This window comes from Sciurus vulgaris (genome assembly GCF_902686455.1).
Source record: "Sciurus vulgaris genome assembly, chromosome: 2".
Classification (NCBI taxonomy): Eukaryota; Metazoa; Chordata; class Mammalia; order Rodentia; family Sciuridae; genus Sciurus; species Sciurus vulgaris.
Window position 1 is genome coordinate 135195206 of NC_136462.1, and position 23739 is coordinate 135218944.

General features: G+C 38.2%; 1 protein-coding gene across 7 annotated transcripts in view; it reads left to right on the plus strand.

The window, feature by feature from the left end:
• LOC306650201 (ceramide synthase 3) overlaps positions 1 to 23739 on the plus strand; it is a 140395-nt gene that overhangs the window by 60975 nt on the left and 55681 nt on the right. For all 7 annotated transcript variants that reach the window (XM_079122043.1, XM_079122042.1, XM_079122044.1 and 4 more), the window contains 3 exons: positions 7656 to 7829; positions 15415 to 15529; positions 21004 to 21122. In XM_079122043.1, the coding sequence (XP_078978169.1) occupies positions 7656 to 7829; positions 15415 to 15529; positions 21004 to 21122 (408 nt within the window). The remainder of the gene's footprint in view (positions 1 to 7655; positions 7830 to 15414; positions 15530 to 21003; positions 21123 to 23739) is intronic.

The window sequence follows — 23739 nt, forward strand, 5'->3', positions numbered from 1 at the left end:
TTACTGAAACTTCTAAAGCATTAGTAGGTGGGAGAGCACAGCTGGGCTGAGATGCCCCTCCATTACAAATACTTCCCCCAGATTACAAAAACAAAAACAAAACAAAACCAAAAAACTGCCCATATTTTTCTTAAAATATTTCTTATTTAAAGAAATAGCTTCAGGGCTGGGGATGTGGCTGAGTGGTTGAATGCCCTGAGTTCAATTTCCAGTACCCCTTAACCCCCAAAAAACAGCTTTGGATTTTTTACATCAATTCAAATTTTTTACATCAATAAAAGTTGTAGTACTCAGAAAATATACAAGCAATGGGAAAAAGGAACTGAGTAGCTGAAAAGAAAAAGAAAGGAACTGGGAATAACTAGGGAGTAAATAAATATGTTTGCTTCCAAGAAAATCTAAGCAGAGATACTGAAGAGTTTATTTATCTATCTATTTATTTTGAGATAGGACTAGCTATGTTACTCACAGTGTCTTGCACTCCTGGCCTCGAGTGCTCTCTGCTTGGCCTTTCCCAATAGCTGGGGCTACAGGTGCCTGGCTCTAACAGTGTACTTTTAAATTGTCAGAAAGGCCTAGAGGTAAGCCAAATGAATAAAGCTGAGAGATGGGCTAAGAGTTTAATGTGGGAGTCAGTGAGCCTCTCAGACTGATCAAAAGGATCCCTAAATGACAGAAGCCTTGCATTGCTTCAAATGCTTATGACATTTTTTCAGAGCAGTAATTTGAGGAGGTTTTAAAACCAAGGTGTCTCTCTATTTCAATATTTTGTAATTGTCCTTTCTTTCTGGGTATTGGTGAAATATTGTAGCACGAACTTATCATTTTTCTCCCTGGATAGGTACTAGCTTCCGTCATTACCAAGCATCTTTTTAAAGCTGTATCAGGGAAGCCAGCAGCCTCTTTGGAACAACAAACTAAATAAACAATCAGCCAACCAAACGAAAAGACTTTATTCAGTGACTGTGAGTGCCACTGTCAGATTTAAAACTTAGGTAAAACGGAGGTAAAAGTGGGAGAGAAAGGAAGAAGATAAAGGAACAAATGAGTGCCCATTGTTGGCAAGATGAGATAAGAGGCTAAATAGAAGGATAAGTGGACAAAGTCTAATAAGTCTGCCTTCCATTCTTTGGCTATGAAGGGGAGTTCTACTTCTCCATGTAAGCTTTAGAAGGAAGTCTTAAGGACGGGCATCTCTGCTAAATTTAAGGTTCAGACAACTGAATTGGAGCTACTAGTTCTACTAAAGGAGTTTGTGGAAGATACGAGGTGTGTCACTCAGGGATCTTGGCTGCAGGTGACAGAATCCTCTTCTTTCTTAGTATTTAAACAAAGGACTTTAATGAAGGTGTCTCACATAAAAGAGGACTGTTGTACCAGACATGGACAACAGTGGAAACCAAGGCAATTCGGAAAGTTAAGTAGCTCAGAAGCAACTATCTTTTCAGCAGTAGCAGCGGCAGTCAGGGCAGGGTGCCATATGCTGCTGCTGGGTGGCATTATCTTCTCTGGATCTAAAGTCCAAAGAAAACAGGCAATTTGGGGTGTCTAAGCCCTCCATGATGATAGTGGATAGAGAGCTGTGCATGTGGCTTTCATGGTGGGCAGAGCTTTGCACCAGCTCATGCATGGTAGTGATTTTTCCTATCTTCTATGAGTGTGGGGTGCTAAGTTATCCCAAAAATGGTCTGTTCTGTAAACTAGGGTCAGGGAAAGGTGACTGTAAAGGATGCTAGAGGTAGTAGTTATGGGATAGCACAGGTGGTGCATTAGGAGCAGCTGCCAAGGAACCAAGAGTATGTGTCTTGTTTCCTAGAAATAGATTGAAATGGCATAGAGGATCAGAAGAGAGCACTTGTTCCACGTCTCTTCACCTCATTTCTCTCTGTTTAGCCTCTGATCTCATCTTGACAGAAAGAAAGGGTTGGGGGAGGATGTGGTAAAGAGGCTGACTAGAGGGAAGCCTGTATTATTAAAGCCCAAGACTAGAGCTAACATGCTGACTTATGGAGGTCTAGTGGACACTTTTATTCTCTCATCTGAGTGAGCTGATTTTTCAGGGGAGTTTTTGTTTTGTTTTGTGGTATTGGAGATTGAACCCAGGACCTTGTGCATGCTCTATAAACATCTTATCACCAAGCTACAACCCCACCCCTTGTTTTTTCTTTTTAAAGCTTGCAATTTTTCTCCCCAGGCAGGAAGGCATATACTTTAAAATCATGCTGAAGTCTGAATCTGAGTATAGTCTTTCTTTCAGTTATTTGTTCTTTTGGGTTTGAAGACACAGGCTTGACTCAGGTGAATTTGGGAGGTAAAACTTAAGCCCAATGAATGAAATAATAGGGAGCTCTAGCATGAAGTTCAGGATCCATGGATTAAAGGGGGAAAAGGTTAAAAAGTGATGAAGCTGAGGAGGCATGCCGACTTTTTGTTTTCTTTTTGACATATAATCCACAAACTATACATTATTTAAAGTGGGAGAATCAGCGTTTTCTAGTATTTTTCATAGAGTTGTACCACCAATACCACACAATTTTTGAATTTTTATAACCCCCTAAAGAAATGCTATACCTCTTCTCAAGCTGTTACCAGAGTTCTAGGCTAGAGGCTAGACTCTGGGGTCCCAGTGAATCAAATCTGGCCACTCACCCCCAATCCAAGTGGAAAATGTAGTGGTGAAAAGCCAGAAAGAAACTCTAATCAATATGGCTATACTGGGAAGGCACAGTGAGATCAAACATCTCAGCCCTGTCTTTGGGGTACTGACATGAGCTTTAGGTTTAAATAGAGGAAAGAATTAGGGCAGAGGGTGAGAGTCATGCATAATTGGTCAAATGGTGGTCTGGTTGATTGTTAGCTTGGGTCTAGTTCTGCAAGGTGGCTCTGGAGAAGTCATTGCTTGAGGGGGCAGTCTCTACTCCCTGCTGAGGATGTTTATCTCTCACACCTCTGATCCTGGAAGAGGACAGCTCAGTTAGAGGACAAGGAGGCTGAACTAGAGGTGGAGTCAGGACAGAGTTATGCAAGTTCATGCCAGTTTTCCTTGTGCTTCTACATTGCCCTTGTATGTTCTAATCATGCTATTTCCTACATCAAATGTCTGGTTAGCATCTTAAATCTCCACCCAGGGTGGTGTGCATCTTACTGTTGTAATGGGGCTAGAGTCGTTTCTCAGTCACCAAAGTGTTTAATGCACATGCTTCCTACAGGAGTGTTTCCTTCAGATGTCTTGTGGTTGTCCTGCAGTTTTGGTTTTTCATTAACCAGTTAGGAAATGCAGGCAAGGACAAGACAGGGGGGCGACACAGGCTGGGTTGCTCAGGAGTTGCTTCTGTGTTCCCATAATTTATGGGCATTTCTCTTTTGAAATTTGGCGTTCTCTGTGTATCCCTAAATTCCTATCTCACCATGAGGTGATTGCTCCTGTTTGGAGGGCAGTCTCTTCCTGGGATGATTAGTCTTCAAGGTTCTGCTGTTCCTGAAAGGTGTAGGGCGATGACTGGAGACATCTAGGTGTACACCACTCTCCTAGGTATACATTGTAAAAGCTGCAAGTCAAATGTCTGTGTCGTGGGAGAAAACATGTCTCTGAAGAAGGGTACAAGAAAGTTTCCAGAGAGAAGAGGGAACTTGACTCAAGACCAGTGAGGTTCTTGGCATATGGGACAGGAAAGAATTTCAGCACAATCCAAAGGCATAGACGAGTTTATTTAGGAAAGTAGATACATATTCAAAAAAGAATGGAACCTGTCTCAAGAGAAACGCCTTTGGAGTAAAGCAAGGAATACACACTCGAAGGCAAATGTGGACTATCCACAGAGGGAGAGACAGCAGACCCTTGGTGTTGGGTGTTAATATATATAGATGACTGGTGCTAGGCCCTGAATTTGAGGTGGACCCAGGGTAGAGTTACATCATTTCCTGTTGGCTTTCCCTGTGCTGTGCATTGCCCTTATGTTACAAGGATTTGGGTCAAGGATGCAAATCAAGGGTATGGGCCAAGGGCATGTTGCTCAGAAGTGGCAAAATTGTTTATGAGTGCTTTCTGCATTTCAGTGGTTTATGGGCACTTCCTTTGAGACTCAGTATCTTTTCCTTAATTCCAAAATTCCTATCTCACCAGCATATCTTGAAAATACTCTTGCCTTGGGTGTCTTCAGCTTTGAAGGCAATGGATTACCAACTTTAAATAAACAAATGATTCATCAAGATATGCCAATGTACAAAGTTAAGCAGAAATCTGATCCAAACTTTGAGGTAAAAAAGAAGACAGATACAAAATGAAGGCAGAGATGCCAGACTTTATCCTGCTTTTAGGTACCCATTGTGCATCTGCAGGCCCAAATGAAGAGTCAGCGTTTCTACCAAAAGCAGCTTATAATTCTATAATAAAGTCACTTCCCATTCCCTTCCAATCACACCTCTGTCACCCCAGTCTTAGGAACATCTAATCTACTTTCTGTCTCTGTGGATTTTCTTATTCTAAACATTTCACATACAACATATCATATAATCTGGCCTTTTGTGTCTGGTCTCTCTCTCTCTCTCTCTCTCTCTCTCTCTCTCTCTCTCTCTCTCTCTCTCTCTCTCTCTCTCTCTCTCCTCTCTCGTGCCACTTAATCACTGAGCCACATCCCCAGTCTTTTCTAATTTTATTTTGAGACAGGGTCTTGCTAAGTTGCTTGGGTCTCACTAAATTTCTGAGACTGGCTTTGAACTTGCAATCCTTCTGCCTTAGCCTCCCTGGCTGCCAGGATGACAGGCATGTGCCACCATGCCCAGCTTGTGTCTGGACACTATTAGGCAGCATAAAATTTTTAAGGATAATATGAGTTGTAACATTAATCCTTTCAATTTTCTTGAGTAGTACTAGCAGTAGAATTGCTAGGTCATATAGTAACTGTGTATTTATCATCTCTAGGAACTGCCAGGCAGTTTTCCACAGGAGCAGCACCATTTTACATTTCTACCAGCAGTGCCCCAGAATTCCAGTTTCTCCATGTGCCACCAACACTTGTTATCTTTTTATTACATCCAGTAGTGGGTGTGAAGGGTATTTTTGGGTGTGGTTTTGATTTGCATTTCTCCTGTGACTAGTAATGCTGAGCATTCCTTCCTGTGCTTATTGGCCATTTGTATATTCTTTTTGGTGAAATGTCAGTTCAGATCCTTTGCCTATTTTTAAATTGGTACTTGTTTTTTTATTTCTGGAATTGTAAGAATTACATATTTTAAACACGAATGCCTTATCAGGTGCATGGTTTTCAAATTTTCTCCAATTCTGTGGGTTGTCTTTTTATTTTCTTGATGATTGCCATTGAGATGAAAAAGTTTTAATTTTGATGGAATGCTGTATTTTTTCTCTGTTGCTTAGGTTTTTGTGTCATATGTAAGAAGGCTTTGCCTAAGCCAAGGTCACTGAGATTTATTCCCGTATTTTCCTTCTAAGGTATTCATAACTTTAGACTTTATATTTAGGTCTGTGCTTCATTGCTACTTAATTTTTGCATATGATGTAAAAGAAGGGATTCTTAACACTTTTGAAGCTGCAGTAATTGATGTTTGGTGGCAGCACATGAAGGAAGAGTGAATAATGTAGATTTATTGATTTATTCTCAGTTTGAACTACATTTTCCAGGGGGCTGTCCTCAACTCTTTTTTTCTATCTCCTTTTAAGTGTTTTTGGCTATTGTGCATTACAGTGTCAATGGTTTTCAATACATCTTGATTCAATGTTTGTGTATAATGAACAAAGAATTATTTATAGTGGTAACCCCTACATAAGCATTATAAGTCAAGATGAAAATGGGCACAGCCTAAAAATGAGATTAAAACATCAAAGGGATATTGTGAATTTTATATCTCATCTTCATTCCCATTTCCTGGCATATTCCTACAACATCTTGGAGTCATTAAAGGGTCAGTATCTTTTTGTATGCTAATGAGTTCACTGAGGGCAGCCTCAGGATGGGCTGAGCCCAGCAAAGACCCTACCCCTGACTACCTTCGCAGAAGGTGGAGAGTAATGGTTAAATCCTTCACTAGTGGCTAATGATCTATCTATTCATTCATGCTTATGTAATGAAGTTTCCATGAAACCTCCAAAAGGATGGGGTTCGGAGAGCCTCCAGATGGCTGAACATGTGGAACTTTCTGGAGGGTGGTGCTCCCACACACAGCATGGAAGCTCTGCCCAATGCTTCTCTTTATCAGCATCCTTGATAATAAACTTGTAAATGTAAGTATGTGTTTCCTGAGTCCTGTGAGACTCTCTAGCAAATTAATTGAACCCAGAAGAAGGTTGTAGGAAGCACACATGTATAACCAGTTGCCAGAAGCACATGCAAAACACCCTGGGCTTTCAGATTGGCATCTAACGTGGGGGCAGGATGACAGTCTTGGGACTGAGTTCCCAAGCTATGAGATATGACATTATCTCCAGGCAGGTAGTTTCAAAATAGAATTTAATTGGAGGACAACCAGTAAGGGCCCACTGCTGCAGAGCTGCTTGCTTGCTGGTGGGGAGAAACACCCATACCTTCTGGGATCACGGAAGTCTTCTCTGTTGCCTGTTGTGGTGTGAGAGCACAGGCAAAACACTGCTTTTTCTACAGAATCCAATTCTGTTATTCTGTACTTGACCATAGTTCTTTCTCTTAAGTCTTATATTCCCTCATCTCTAGCTTTCAACCTTTTCTTGCTTGTTTTATTTCCCCTTCTTATTCAAGACATCTCGAGGACCATCTATTTTAGTTATCTTTCCATGACACTGCCTGGCTGGGTTCAGTGCCCACCATCTTCTTCCTGTAGCACCCTGGTATACCCTTGTAAATATTTTTTATATTGTACCTAAAGAAGTATGATAAAGTCACCTGTTGACATCTGCCTTGTCTACAAGGCTATTCAGTCCTCAAGACAGGAACCTTGTCTTATTCATCTTTGTGATCTCAGTGCCTAGCATAGTACTCATAAGTAATAGTCTCCAAAAATAGTTAATGACATGGACTAATTTGAATTCCTTGTAATATTTCTTTTAGGAAAATTTTTAGGGTACTAGTGAAGACTTAAACCTGCTCAGAGCTTTCATGTGCTTGACTTTTAGTATTTGAAGTCATAGAAAACTAAAAATTAAAAAATTTGATATCCTAGATGCATATAACAGGAAAATACATACCCCTGATATTCACGTGTGCTGCCAAAATTGTGAACAGAAGTATGCTAAACTTTAGTTTTCCACTCCATAGCCAAATTGTTCTGGGAGTATTAAAAGATTAATTCTTGTTTTATGCAGAGAGGGATCATGAAACCCATTAAGTAATAATATTCCAGGCTGGGTACAATGGTGCATGCCTATAATCCCAGAGACAGAGGAGGCCGAGGCAGGAGGATCACAGATTGGAGACCAGCCTGGGCAACTTAGTGAAACATAGTCTCAAAATAAAAAGTAAAAAGGGCTGGGGAAGTAACTCAGTGGTAAAGTGCCCCTGGGTTCAATACCCAGTATGGTGATGAGGATGATGATGAGGATGATATAGTAGTATTCCATTTTTGCTTTATTTTCAAAATTAGTCTGGTTTGGATATTTTTGAGTGAAGGTGCTTAGTGTTTCTTAAGTGTTGATTTGGCAGTCTAATGTATCCTTTTCACTTGTGCAGAATGTTTCAGACATTTAAGGAATGGTTCTGGCTGGAACGATTCTGGCTTCCTCCAACAATACAGTGGTCAGATCTTGAAGATCACGATGGACTCGTCTTTGTCAAACCTTCTCATTTGTATATGACGATCCCATATGCTTTTCTCTTGCTGATCATCAGACATTTCTTTGAAAAGTAAGTAACATTTGTGTCTTCCTCATTCCCCTTCCTTGCTCCAACCCTAGAATAATAAATTCTTAGATCTGGTGAGGTCCTTAATGAATCTCTTGTTGGAGATTGCCACTAATGGGCTGAAGACTCTCAGGGAGAATTTGTGCCATCAGTGCACACCAAACATAACTTAGAGGTTGACCAAGAAAAACTGGGGAATGTGGCTAGCACTGTGTGCTTTAGTTTACCAGTAAAGAAGATTGAGATCAAGGCAGGTTAAGGGTGAAAGGACATGATCAGCACACATTGTATGCATTAGGGAAATATCACAGTGAGTTCCATTGATTTGTAAAATTAGTGTTAATAATAATACTAATAAAAGGCAGATAAAGAATCACAGAGTTTATTAGAGTCAATGACCCTATGGGAACCCAGTTTATCTTCCACTATATGGGAATGTCTGACAATACATGTACTTTCCCAGAGGGACAAGGTAAGAAAAGTCTGTGACTCAGGAATGAACTCTCATTGTAAAATGCCAGTAAAATAACAGAACTGGCTCATTAAAGACCAATCCAAATATTGCTGCACAGTATCACTCATCTTAAAAGTTTATTTAAAGGTTTTAGAGCTGTCCTTCATCTCAAAGTATAGGCAAATCAAAGAAAAAATCAATTCACTTTCTCAGAAAATAGTAATCTTCTTTTTCTTTTTGTTGATTTAATTTAAATAAATATTTCTTCCAATCTTTTAATTAAAATTGTACTAGTGTTCTGATAACAGGAAATAAATGTTCATTTATAATCTCTGTAGTTGTCTCTGTTTCAAAAAACTGTTATTAGTATATTAATTTATTTGGAACAAAAATAATACTTGAATATCAAGAGCTGGAAAAACTTAAGACAAACTCTGATAAGAATCATGTTGTCTGAGATTAACTGCAATACAGATCTTATGGTTATAGCCATTTGTAGGGTCTTTATCTGGAGAATTAGCTTGATCAACTCTATTTCATGGACTTGCCAATTTTTTTTTTTTCAAATACAACTTCACTTAGGCCAACAATATGCTGTTGCTATTGGAAGAAAAAGTCCTCGAATACCCTTAGCTGAGCACATTTGAAAATGTACTTCCTTTCTAGCAGTTAACTCTACTTTTTACTCACAGTTGGATTTGTCAAAAAATGTATAAATAAATAAAGCAGCATTTGCCACTGAACTTCAAATAAAGAATTACTCTTTACTATCCTGAAATATTTTTTTTTTTGCATATATCTGGTTATCTTGAATTTGGCAATCTGGGTCTATTACTTATTTCCATCCCAGATTTTCCTACATTTCAGTGGGCAACTTCATTTTTTACAATTCGATCAGGACAGTGATCCAGAAAATTATTTTTGTTGCCAAAATAGCACAGCTGTGGAAGACCAATTTGTTATGTTTTGGTCTTGGCTTCTCCAAGAACAATCAGGAAGAAATTCCTAGAACCATTTTGTTTTTCTTTTCTCAAGGGATTAAGAGTAATCTGAATCTTCTTTTCTATCTCCTTGTAACTTTTACTTCTAATAACTCACTATTAGCTTTGTCCATTCTGACACTACAGAAAATCATGTACCATTCCACCAATCTCATATATCTCTTTTAGTGCAATAGAAGGAAGGAACATTTAACATGGGAGAGAGACCACACTTTCTAAAGTATAAGTACATTTGTTTCAGGACTTCCACTATCATTTGTAGCAGATTAAGCCATTCATATCATAAATAAATATTGCTTACACCTTGCATTTGACAGGAACTTATAGTTTAAGAGGTATAAAAAATCATAAGTGATGATCTCAGTCTTCAGGTGAGGAATGAAAAGAGAGTAGCCTGCTTGGGCTCACAGGTAAGTGAGGAGTAGATCTAGGACCTGAACTCACAGATACTACAGGCTCAGGGTTGTTGGCTTTGTTTTTCTTTTTTCCCACTTCTTGGACTTTTACTACTGATAACAGAAGAGAGAAAATGAATATCTCTGGGGAATAAAGAAGACATATTTTAAAGAGATGATTGCAATGTAAACTTTTCTGAACTGTCTAAATCTATAAATTTGACATTGTTTCAGCATATCCTATGATATATTTGTCACAAGAAATCTTCTTTTGTCCTGGACTATACTTCCTACATCTTCACATTGTTTGACGTGACCAGGGGTTCTGATATGGCTGGCTCATTTTTGTCTTCTATTCCTAGCCAAGAGCCTTTTAAGATCAGGAAGTAATATTTCTTCCCAGAAAAGTAAGAGTGGAGAGACAGAATTGATAAGAAAGGAACAAGAACAAAAAACAGATAATTTGAAAGTGACTGACATTTGTTTTGTATTTAGGATTTCCTTTCTTTGCATGTTTTTGTTTGTGGCTTATATTTTTATTTATCTACTTATTTTCAAGACCAGCAGTTTCCAACCACTTGTCTTCTCTGCATTCTTTTATGTGTTCAAAGTGTGACTGAAAGATCTAAACCACTCAGAGTTTAGCACTTATAGGATAGACCCATCATCTCTGAGTAAATTATGGCCCTGTAAGTCCAAGGCAGAGGTGAGATAATAAAATCAGAAGGTCACCTTTTCCTTGTACTTGATTGTTTAAGGTAGAGATTCTCCACCTCTACCATTTCCACTCAGCACTATAAAGTGATGATGGGACAGAATGTCCTTCATTCTTTAAAGAAGGATGGGGGAGATGGAGTAAGTCATCTTTAGCAATATAGGAACTTAAAAAGTGTTGTTACTGGCTGTGCAAGTAAAAATAGTCTCAAAATTGGCACATTAGAATTGAGTGTTATCTGAGATCTGCCTTGCTCCAGATATTTTGTTCTCACATATGGAATTCTGAACAACCCTGCTCACAGAGCCTCTGAATCCTTAGGGACTGGAGTCAATCTTATGCCAGTAGGCTATTGTATCTATTTAGGAGAAGTATTTAAAATTGCCATACTTAGTATGTGCCTGGTACTGCCCTCCTTTTATTCTATAAAAGAATATTGAAAATAAAGAGGGAAGTCTGGGATTGCTAAGCTTTTGGCTGATGGAAGACTGGTATTAGACAAAGAGGGGCTGACTGGTGTCTGAACAGCGTATCTAAAGGCTCAGTTCTGCAGTACTACTGAACTTAAGGGACTCATTCCCTGCTAATTAATCTAAGTTGGAGTGATTTACATGAAAGAAGTGTATCATTCATTTTCCTTCCTCTGGACTTTTCTCTGCCATATTAATAAAATGAAAGTTTAGTCAGGTTAATCTCTAGAGCTAAGACTTAAAATTTCCCTTTCAGCATCCGTTCAGCTTATCATATAGTTTCTGTGTGCTTCATTCTTTTACCTTTTTCAAAACATTTTTAATTAAGTACCTATTTATTTATACTTATATAAGGTGATTGACTTTCCTCTCTCTCTCTCTTTCTCTCTCTCTCTCTCTCTCTCTCTTTCTCAATACTGAGGTTTGAACTCAGGGTTCTACTTTACCACTAAGCCACATACCCAGTCCTTTTTACTTTTTATTTTGGGTCAGGATTTCACTAAATTACCTAGGGCCTTAGTAAGTTGCTGAGGCTAGCTTTGCACTTGTGATTCTCCTGCCTCAGCCTCCCCAGCCACTGGGATTGCAGGTATGTTCCACCATGCCCAGCAGGTGATTGATTTTCTATATTTATTTGAAAAGAAAGGATAGAACTGAATTAGATTACTGTATTATATACTTTCTCTGTTCTATTAAAAATGTGATTTCTCTCATTAAGGCTATGAAGAGAACCATATTTCTCTTTCTTGTTTAAACTGATAATTTTTATTTATCTTTGTTTCTCATATCAGTATTATAGCTTCTTATGCTTATCTTTCAAATGATCTTCTAGAAAGAAATGTTCTACTTCTTTTGGCTTCAAGATTGATTTCAATCCCTGATAGTATGAATTTAATTGTCCCCCCCACCTAATTTCTTTATTTCTAACATCTGAAGAGATAGCACTGAGTCAGTATGATTGAGAACACTACCATATGAAACCATTCATATTTATTATTTTACTAGTAAAAACAATGAATGTTTTCACCAATAGAAATTTTCAACTAATAAGTTGGATAAAAGAGCCAATTTTATTATTTTTCCAAAATCCTGCCAAATACATTTTTTGAGATTTAGTTCATTTTAAGGATATCTTAGTTTCTATGAGTTGGGTTTTTTTCTGCGGGGGGACTTTTGTGCCAAAGTGGTATTAATTAACCATATTCTTCAAATCACAAAGACATAACACATTGTCATTGGTCTTAATAAGAGCTCTTTTGACTGATTTAAATTGCTTTTTCCTAATTGACTTTTCATTCCATTCCCTACTCCCTTTCTTCTCCCTGCTGTGTTCCAGTGTGTCTAATGGTCCTTTATTTGTGTGACCCAGGAAAACATGTGCTTTACATGCATGTGTGGTCAGTTGACATAAATGGAATGGCACTAAGACCTTATTCTTTTGTAAAAAAATCCAGCACTGTGTTTTATAATCTATCCACATTGCTGTGTACATCTGGTGCATAATTAGCTTGTTTTTATATGTCTTTCCATGGACCATTTCCAAAGGACCTTAGTCCATCTGGAAGTTGAACAGACTTATACACTGTATCCCATTATCTTAGGAGATTTTTCATTCAACTCCCATGGATATTAAAAAATGAATAAAGGGCTAAATAATCATTCATAACTTAAATGTCCTGAATTTAATTAAACACAGAAACTCTCCAAATAAGTACTAGAATAGAGTAGACTTGGCAGAAACCAAACTTTATCAGAACTGAAGGAACAATAGAGATATCCCATTATTTTACAACATTGACTTCATCAAGGTTTTATTTATGTAAAGTTCATCCAAAATTTGGCGAATTTTGACAAATGAATACAGTCATATAGCCATCACCATGATTATGGTATAGATTTCCATCAGCCAAAAACTTCCCTTTACCCTTGTTTAGTTAGTCCCCTGCTAGCCCCTGATAATCACTGATCTACTTTCTGTCACCACTATAATTTTGCATTTTCTAGGAGTTCCTACAAAGGAAATCATATAAATTATAGTTGTTTGTGTCTGACTTCTTCCACTTAACATAATGCTTTTGAGATTTTTTTCATGTTGTAATGTGTATCAATGGTTCCTTGTTATTGTTGAGTAGCTTCAACATATAGATATACCATTCTACAATTTATTTATGGTTTAGTTAATTGATAGAAATTTGTGTTGTTTAGACTTTGGAACTATTACAAATGAAGCTGTTATGAACATCTGAGTATAATAATATGCTTAAACAGGGCCTGGAGTTGTGGCTCAGTGGTAGAGCACTTGCCTAGCATGTACAAGGCACTGGGTTCAACCCTCAATACCACATAAAAATAAATAAATAAAATGAAGGTAATGTGTCCATCTACAACTAATAATAAAAAAAAAAGAATATGCTCAGGCATTTGCATTTGTTTCTCTTGAGAAAGAGCTAAAAATGCTTGCTGTCTAAAAGAAACTATGAATGTATTTCCATACCCTGGGTGATTAGTCGGTAATAAAAAGAAATGAGTTACAAATCTGTGCTATGGCATGGATGAACTGCTAAGCAATGAAAGAAGCCTGACACAAGTAGTCATATATTATATGATTCCACTTAAACCAAATATCCAGAAAAGGCAAAACTATAAGGATATTAAAAAAAAAATTAGTGGTTTCCTAGGGTAGGTTCAAGAAGGAAGAAGGAACCAGTAAATATGCATGAGGGATCATATTGGGGTGATGGGAATATTCTAAAAGTGATTCATGGTAACGTATAATTTAGTAAATTTACTATAAAGTCATTAATTTACATACTCGAAAGGGTTTAATTATATGATATATAAAAATGCCTTAATAATTATTATTTACCCTTTTTTTGTGGTACTGGGAATTGAACCCAGGACCTTGTGCATGTTAGGCAAGCAAACTCTGAGCTACATTCCCTGTCCTTTTTATTTTTGGTTGAGGAAAGTCTCACTAAGTTTCCCAGCCTGGTCTCAAACTTGTGATCCTCCTACCTCAGCCTCCCAAAGAGCTGGGATTATAGGTGTTTGTCACCATGTCTGGATAATAATTATTTTATTTAAAAAAGATAATGTAAATGAATGAAAAGGCAAGCCATAGACAGGGAGAAAGTATATGTAAAACATGTATCTTATAAAGGACTTAATTTCAGTAATATGAAGAAATCTTATAACTCGGTTTATCTTGATTTTAAAAATGGGCAAAAGATTTGAGCAAATACTTCATTAAAAAAGCCAATGAGGGGAGCAGAACAGAGTTGGAGCTTTTTCAAAGCATCATTGCTAGAGAATTTTCATTATCTGACATGCCTGCTAGCTCCCTGGATGACATTTCTAAGAAGGCTGTCTTTATTAGACCTGACTCAGCTCACCCAGTGAAAAAGCTTTTCTTTGGGGATGTTTACCTAAAATAATCTGTGGCAATTGATTAGTTTCATAACTTCATTAAGCAATGAATAATAATCAGAGCAAATTATAGTCTAGTGGAAAAGCATAACATGAAAAGCTGAGAAATGAAGTGTTCATAAGGGACTGTGAATATTTTTGAAACTTTTAAGTGTAAAGATTCGGGCACGTCCATGGCTCGGGAAAGACCTGGGAAAGCCCTGAACTCTCATCTCTGAATGACCTTGAGGTTCTGTGTAATCAGGGAGCGTAAGCTAAGGCATCTTGCCTTGCTGAATGCTAAAGGTGTGCCCCAACATGCCCACAGAGCCACTTAGTAAAGACTTTGAGACTTAATGGTTCTAGGCATTTAAGGAAATCTCTGTCTAATCCTTAACTGACTTCTAAGCTAGCCTAATTGAGACTTCAGTGCCCACACATGACGAAGAATGAGTCTACAGTTGTCTACAGTTTAGTTTTTAAAAAGTAACTAAACACACAACAGCAAACTGTAAAAAAAATCAACAAATTCCAAGGGAGGGCAGTCTGATTTCCAGAGTTGTGACTTTACAGTATTTAACATCCAATTTCCAACAAAACCTTAGGAGTCACATGAAGAAATAAGAAATGTATTTATTTATGTCCTACACATAGAAAACATAGTGTCCCTGAGAAAGCCTAGGTGTTGGACTTATTAGACAAAGACTTTAAATCAGCTATTTTAAACATGTTCAAAGAATTAGAGAAAACCATATACTTAAGAACTAAAGGAAAATATGAAAACAATGTATAATCAAATTAACAGTATCAGTAAAGTAATAAAAATTATAAATTATAACAAAGAACCAAATAGAAATTATAGAGCAAATTGCTCACCTCAGGAATCAGGAAGCAAAAGAGCATATTCCCAATTATCTAAGAATTCCCACTTGCCTCTTAGAAATCCACAGTACCTTCCCAATAGTGCCACCCTGGGAACCAAAACTAACACAAGGATCTTTGGGAGGCATTTAGCATCCAAACTATAGCACAACACAAGCAAATGATGGATTTTCCCCTGGGCATCTGAAGTTACAACTCTAGTTTTCTGGTGTCATTGTGGATTCATTCTGAGATTTTGAGCTTAATTTCTTTTCATATTTTTGTAGGTTTGTTGCTACACCTCTAGCAAAAACATTTGGCATTCAAAAGGCAGTTAAAAAAATTACACCAAATACCACCTTAGAGAACTTTTTCAAGCATTCCACAAGGCAACCATCACAAGTAAGTATATATTCTTTGCTTGTGGATTTAAAGATCTCCTTTCTTGGTGGTTCAGTCATTCATTCCTTACCTTATTTGTGCAAGGTGTCTCTTCCAGTTGATCAGCAAAGGATTTGGTTCACTTTGGATTATTTCTTTGCTCTGTTGACAGTTTATACAGCATCCCAAGGATAATATCAAATTACAAATACATATTATGACATAAATTATCAAATGTTAATAATCAAACTATTGTTTTCAAGCATATTATTGAGAATTAACAGTACCATGATTTGGGTATGAAGATCACAGTTTAATTTTTAATAGTAAGTTTAGTTTTTAATGAGAATATACACAAAGTATTCTGATGAAGAAAGATAATTGTCAGAGCAGAGAAGTCCTATCTGACACTTTTGATGATTGTGGCACCATGAAAACACTTACTGTGTATAGTGAAAGTGTTCATGGGTCACTTTTTTGAGTGACATTTTTATTTTGCCATGGCCTTGACATACTCAAAACTTTGCCATGCTGCTGATTGTCTCCTGAGAGAGAATTTTCAAGAGAGTCGTAGTTCTCTTCCCAATACAGCAGGGGTTTGTTTGGTTGTTGTTGTTTTGTTTTTTGTACTAGAGATTGAATGCAGTAATGCTTTACCACTGAGCTACATCCCTAGCCCTTTTATTTATTTTTATTTTAAAAATATTTTTAGTTGTAGATGGACACAGTACCTTTATTTTATTTATTTATTTTTATGTTGTGCTGAGGATCAAACCCACTGCCTCACATGTAGGCAAGTGCTCTCTCTACCACTGAGCTACAGCCCCAGTCCCCTTTTTATTTTTTGTTTTGAGACAAAAAATAAAATAAATTGCTGAGGCGGGCCCCAAACCTGTGGTCCTCCTGCCTCAGCTTCCTGAGTCACTGGGATTATAGGTGTCCACCACTGTGCCTGGTACAAAGTATTCTTCTCAGGTATTGATGTGCACTGCATTTTTATATATCACTGAAGTTTTTAATTAATTAATGACTGTAATAAATAGTGTCCAGGTCAGTCTGTTGTTCACTGCAGTTTCATTATACTTCCATAGTTAAAATGACATGGGAAATGAAACTTCTCCAAATATAGCACACTCTTGAACTGGGGATGTAGTTCAGTCATAGAGTGCTTGGTTAGCATGCCTGGGGCCCTAGGTTCAATCCCCAGTACAACAAAAAATAAAAAAGTGACACCCGCTACCATTAATGCAGTCAGCTTTCATCAGTCATTTTAAAAGTCAAGTATATGCTTATACCATTTTAGGACATAGATTCTTTGAGGGTCCTCAACTCTGTGAGTTCAGTTGTATCACTATGACTATTGCTCTCATTGCTCTGTTGGGCTCCCTGTATAGGAAGGTATGCTGAGGCTTGACCAGATATGTTGGAGAAAGATATGAAAGAGACCAACATCTGACCAAAAGATCAATTATTCTGTCATTGATCAAATATAGTGACAATGGAACTTATTGTCAAGCCTTTTCCTTAGCAAAAACATGATTAGAATGGATGTGGAACAAATAAGTTCTGGAAGAGAGCTTTAAAAATGTGGCACTTGAAGACTGACCTAAAGCCAGTTCTTAGGTCAGTGAGTGTGTTCTCATTGGCTAGACCGACTCATCCATGAATTCATACATTTTTAGAGCAAAAGCCTCACCTAGTACAGTTTGTTTTATAGGTGAGACATATGAGAGTCAAAGAATCTGGGTTATTCTACCACAGTCAAGCAGCCAGGAGCCTGGCCTCCATTCATTGTTCTTCCTTAGGGCCATACTACCTCTCTCCTAGGCTCTGCCTGTAAGGCTTTCCCCGCACTCTCCAATCACTACGGTGTTCATAGTAATATGTAATGGAGAGGCTAACAGCATGGTTGTGAGGACAGGCTGTGGGAACTGAGTCAGTTCTGAGGCAGACCTCAAGTGCCTAGATGGGCAGATTAGCCTCACTCTGTGTGCCTGTTTTCTCCCTTTTGAATTGAACACAATGATAATGTTTTTCTCTTAGGGTTCTTCTAAGGACTGAATTAATACACACAAGGGCTTAGAATAGTGCCTGGCGCATAGTGGATGCTCAGTAAAGGTCAGCTTTTATTATTTGTAGTCCATACCATTAATTTTGTATTTATCATTTACTGATTTCTACAGGAGCATTTTAAAATATATCTGCTCAACTCAAATTATACCAAAGGCATATTACTTATTTCTTAATTGTGCTTGTTTCCATTCCAATAATATCGTGCCCAATTTTCTGTGCATGTAGGTATTCAATAATTGCTTGTTTCATGTATTAATTAAATACTTCTATAAACTCTTGCTTGCAAGATTTCTCACCCAATAATATTGTCATTCACGAGGCTAGTAATTTCAAGACTGAATTCCAACTAGGTTCCTCTCTACTCAAAAACAAGAAACAAAAAGGCTTCAAATCATATACAATTATTATCTTTTAGATGCATGCATTAAGCAGATATTTATAGAAGTGGTGGGATAATAACAAAGTTCTAAAATCTGGGGAAATTCCAGAATGAAGGTGAGGATTTAAGTATTTTGCTCAGTGCTAAATCTCCAATGTTTAGAATAGTGCCTGACACTAGTAAGGAGAGATTAAGTATTTTTGAATGAATGAATGAATGCATGAATGAAATGTTTAAAACAATAAAATTAGACCCAGAGCCTTTTCACTCTCAGAACACCCAGCATATACAGTGTAGCAGCATTTGAGAATATGTCCTGTTATGGACTAAGCAATAGGATTTGAATTATATTATTTGTCTTGGGGATCAGTAATGTTTTCAAGTTATTTTAGAAGGAAAAGAATATCTTTTTCTTAAATAATTTTCAGTCCATGCTCTTCTTTTTGTGTTTGACCATAAAAATCTGTAGCACTGACACAGCACTTGATCTTCAACATGTCATATTCCTATCCCTTGATCCTCAAGCTGTTCCTGGGAGGCCAGAAGCAAATGGCCTCATTACTATGGCATTTTCCCCAAGGCAGAATTTGGAGCTGGAGACAGAGCTTCGAGGAGGCAGTTGGACTGGGTCCTCTGTTTTCAGCTTGCTGCCCTTCCCATCAGGTTCTACTGCCCCCACACCTGCCATGTTCCTTTGAGGATGTGAGCATGCGATGGTTTCTGGGTATAGGGTCCAACTTCCAGTATTGTCCAGCCTCAGTTGTTAGACCCTCACTGTGAAGAGGAGAGGCTTAAGAGGGCAGCATGAACTTTATCTCCACCTCCAGTCTCTGTCCTACTCATTCATTCTTTACACACTGTAAGAAAGAGACCTGAAAATGCAAGCAGCCCCTAAACTGGCAGATTCCAGATGAAGTCCTCCCAAAGTGACCCTAGCGACACTCTCCTCCCCTCCTCTCAGATGCTCCTCCCCTTCCAGAAGGCTCTGTGTTCCTCCAGGCTTCTCTGCTCACCCTGCTCTCATCTCTCCATGACCACGCATGTGGCTTCCTCTGCAGGGTACTGGATTCCTGGTCTTCTCCTTGTGACACTTTTAAGGGCTCAGCTGAAGGGTGACTTATAGGACCTTCCATGGAGTAAAGTCCCATGTACCCTGATCTTTCCCTGTCTTAACACTCATGGTATTTCATTATAATTCCTTGTGATATCTTCTGACATCCTTATCATACTTTGTCCTGTGAGGATGCCCATGGAAGTCTCATTCATTTAGATCTCCAACATTTAGCACAATGTCCAGAAAAAGTAGGCACAAATGAATTTGATTTCCTCAGAAGAACAAAGCAAACAGCAACAAGCGAACCCTTGACCTAAAAACGATTAGAGAAGGTACTTTAAAGGGAAACAGACTAACATGGCTGCATCCTGCTTTTGTTTTCTTTTTTTTTTTTTCCCTCTCTTCAGATCAAGTAAGCAAGTAGCAGTTTGGTAGGGATATTAAAGCTGTAATTAGTTCTCTTCCAGTCCTTCAGCATGATTGCTTCAGATGACTTTGTCTGCAGTTGTCCTGTGCCCTGGATGATTCCATGAACCCTATGAAATGATACAGCAAAAGCTATCTGGCTGGTTACAGACTGCTGGGGGTTCAACCATCTGGCCTGCAGTCAGGCTTTGTGTGGCCTCACAGTGTTCCTTACTACTGGCTTAAACTTACTTTTGGGGGCTGGACATGGTGCTACATGCCCATAATCCCAACAGCTCAAGAGACTGAGGAGGATCACAAATTCAAAGCCAGCCTCAGCAACTTAGTGAGACCCTGTGTCTAAATAAAATATGAAAAAGGGTTGGGGATGTGACTCAATGATTGAGTGACTCTGGGTTCAATCCTCCATACCAAAAACAAAACAAAACAAAACAAAACAAAAAACTTACCTCTGGGTATTGATCCACATTTTTAAAACCCAGTGATTTCATATCAACATCCTAGGACTGCATTGTCTCTGGAATCATCAGACAGGGATGTGACATATGATTTTCTGTGTGCTGCATCCACAGAGTTACTGCTTATTTCCTTAGTGCCAAAGCTGAGGGTCAGTTTTAGGCAACTTTAATTTTTTCATAATGGAATTAAGAGGAAATGCTTTTTTCTTAGAAAGATCTAGGAATTGATGTAATTTTGAAAAATTACAGGGTGTATTTCTTTCTGGAAATGAAGAGTGTTGTCCTAAGTTTAACGTATAAAACATACCTATGTTAAAATCCTATTAAGAAACAGATCTGACCTACTTGATAGTTGGTGTTTTGTCTGGCCCTAGTTGACCATCAAGCTTGTAACCTTTGAATTAATCCATCATCCATACTGTTTCTAATTTTAAACCATACCCTGTAAATTAGTGTTTCCCAGAGTATAAACTGTCATTATTATATTTTTTGATTACTATTTTAATGATTAGAAATATTTCAGATTAGTTGGAAATAAACTGTATGTCTGATTAAATGTGAAAGTAGATGACCAACACCTGTTTTTCTCAAATTATCTTCTAAAGCTATTAAATCATGTGAAATAACAGAAAGCATATTAGTCCAAGTTCCTGTCAATACTCTGCTATGAATTTTATGTCTTCAACAGTCACTAAAATGCTTAAGACTTCAGTTTTCCTATAGGAAAAGATTAGGAAATTGGATTTCATTGACATTTAAAACTATGCTATTCTATTTGACACCCAGCAGGCCTGAATAAGTTTTAGCTGAGTGAATGAGTTCACAAATGCAACTTAAACATGTGGATTGCTACCAGTGTAAGATTTGGTCTTTCTCAGTAAAACATCTGGGCTACTGACATTCTCTCTATTGTTTGTTTGTGTGTATGTGTGTGTGTACATGTGTATGTGTGTGTAATTCCATAAGCAAAAGAGATAAATTCCCTGGCTCAAGGTCTTATGGCAGAAGGTCTCTTGTCCCTTGTATACAAGCTTGCTGTCTTTTGACTGCCTGCCCATCTGATTCTGCTCTTTATCACTCATTGATTCATTTAACCTTTTTTCAGACTGATATTTATGGGCTAGCAAAGAAGTGTAACTTGACGGAGCGCCAGGTGGAAAGATGGTTTAGGAGTCGGCGGAATCAAGAGAGGCCTTGCAGGTTGAAGAAATTCCAGGAAGCCTGGTAAGAAGGATGGTCAAAGCTTTTGCAGTGCTCCAGAGTTATGTGGAGCAGAGTGGTCCTCTCAGGGAGGATACTGACATTGGAATGGAGAGAGGGTTCAAACCCAGCTCTGTATGTCAGGGTGTTCCAGGTGCCTGCTTCTTCCCCTTCTGTGCTTCCATTCCCTGCTCTCTGAAACGGGCCAGCTATGAACTCTCTAAGGTGGACAGGAGACACTAAATACTTAGCCTGATGTCCCCAAAATCACAGACACATCTTTACCTGATGTTGTCTGTTCTAGAGCTGAGGTTGGCACTAGGTCGCAAGGCTTTTTCTCCTGTTTCCAATCACTATGATGGTAAGAGCAGAGGAGGTCTCAGAACACTTCCCAGTGTGTTCCTCTCAGGACACTGACTGTGAGGACCTATTTCTGTCTGACTTGGTTCAGGAGCCTCAGCCTTGCTGTGGATTGCACAGCCTTAGTTCCCAGATTGCTTAACAGGAGGTTCAGGATGGGCTGGGGCATCTAGCATGGTTTACTTGGAATGGTATCCAGGTAGAGAGGCCGCACTACATTTATTTTTGGTTTCCTTTGAGTTCTGCTGGATTTTCCCCCCTCCTATGGAATATTATAGCTCTTTGGGTCACTCCCTTAGTGGCAGAAACTTTGTCCAAAAAGGTGAACTAGATCATTGCTCTTACTATATCTCCTCTTCTATATATCCAGACAAGTGCATATTAGTTGGGTTGTGTCTGATACCACATTCGACACACCAATGTATTCCTTCTTTCTGCCTGTTTCTTAAGACCCTCACATTGTACCAGGTAATTTTATTTTTATGTTGAAATGAATGAATGGCCAAATTAAGAAACAAATAAATAACTGAAGCCTGTCACAAGACTTCATGACTTCACTTAATTTCCCTATTCATTCCTGAGGTCTATAATCTAATTGTGAAGCTGGCTAATGTCTAGAGGGACAGACAATTCTTTAGGGTGTCTCAAAACACCTTCTTTCTTATCATAGACTTAAACTGCCTTTCATGCAGTGGCTTCACATGCATGGCCTTTCTCTTTCTAACTGGTTTCTCTCTGGTTTTTAGCTTTTGAAAGATTAGTTAATACTGCTTTACCACTGATGCCAGGTCACAAGGGATATCTCTAACTCATCACCACAAAGCAGTGCATAGTAGATCAGGTCTCATATTAGATCCTCCTTTTTTCCTGCTGACATTCATTCATTCTTGCTAACAGATGATTTTATCTTAAAGTGCTCAGAATGGGACTAATTCTCTATCTCTGAGCTGAATCATATTCCAGTGAAATTCTCTGGCAATTTCTTATGCATTGTAGTGCCTTGCAGTCAATAAAAGTGTGTTCGATTCTCCCATCAATAGCGTGGGGCTTGTGTTTGAAAAATGACAAATTGCACATCCATCTAGCTTAAGGAACTGACTCAAAGTCAGCTGTCTGAGGAGCTGTTGTGCCCAAGTCTTGTCTTCTATTCTGATATAATTTCTGCTGCCTCATACTGCCACTTCTACCTCCTGCCTCCCCCTCACCAAGCAAAGCATTCCCTAACAGAGTAATATTTGGCAATATAGAAACACTTGGGCTGTGTTTTCCACTGAAAGCTGTCCACAGAGTTCAAGCTACAGAAGGGAATTTCAAGTTACCTTAACCAGTCAGTCAGGCCATACAGAGATTCATGTTGAAGATCTTGGTATGCAGCACTATCCTAGATTGTACAGAGTTTTAGTTTTAAGAGGGAAGTAAACATGTAAGGCCTGTTACCTGACCTTAACAAGCTGACTTGGGACCAGACCACCATGCATGAAGCCATAACACCTATTGTTATTCCACTCCAGTGACACAGGACTATATACCAGCAGGTTCATGGTGATGTTTATGTACTCTTGGACTTCAGAGGGGGTGTCAGCATGTTGGCAAAGTTAGAGAAAAGTTTTTCAGAGCAGACAAGATCTTATTATCTGGACCTTGAAGAATGGGTCGAGTTTCCATAAGAAAAGAAAGCGTGATTTGGGGTGGAATTTTCACATAAAGCAAAGATATAAAGCAGGAAATTATATAATATGTTCAGGAAATAGTGAACCCACAAATCAAATTTAAACTTCATCTTATTTAGCAGTGCCCCAAATTTATTCTGTCAGATAACTGTTGAAAGTTGATTATGGACTATGTAAACAGATGTAGGTAAAATGCCAAGCTGTTTCATTTTTACTATCCACTTTTTCCTATTCATTCCTGGGATGTGCCTTAGAAATCATTGCTCAAGGTACTATCCCCAGGCATTTTGAAATCTCAGGAAACCTGTATTTCCTAACACCAACCTCTTACAAATTACTCTCCAACTGTCAGAAAATCTTATTGGAGCTCTCCATTATGTCTAAATGGATTAATCTCTGAGCACCCTGAGCTCAGTTAATTGCTTCCATGGTTATTTCCTTTATGTTATATTTCCTTTATGTTATTTCCTTTATGTTACTATTCCCATGTTATAGTATTCAAGATTTTAGTCCTCAGAGGGGCCTTTAAAAAACAAAAAAATCAAATTCCATATTACCTGGCCATCTTTCTTTTTAAAGTAAGCATTTCCATCTAATAATAAGAAACAACT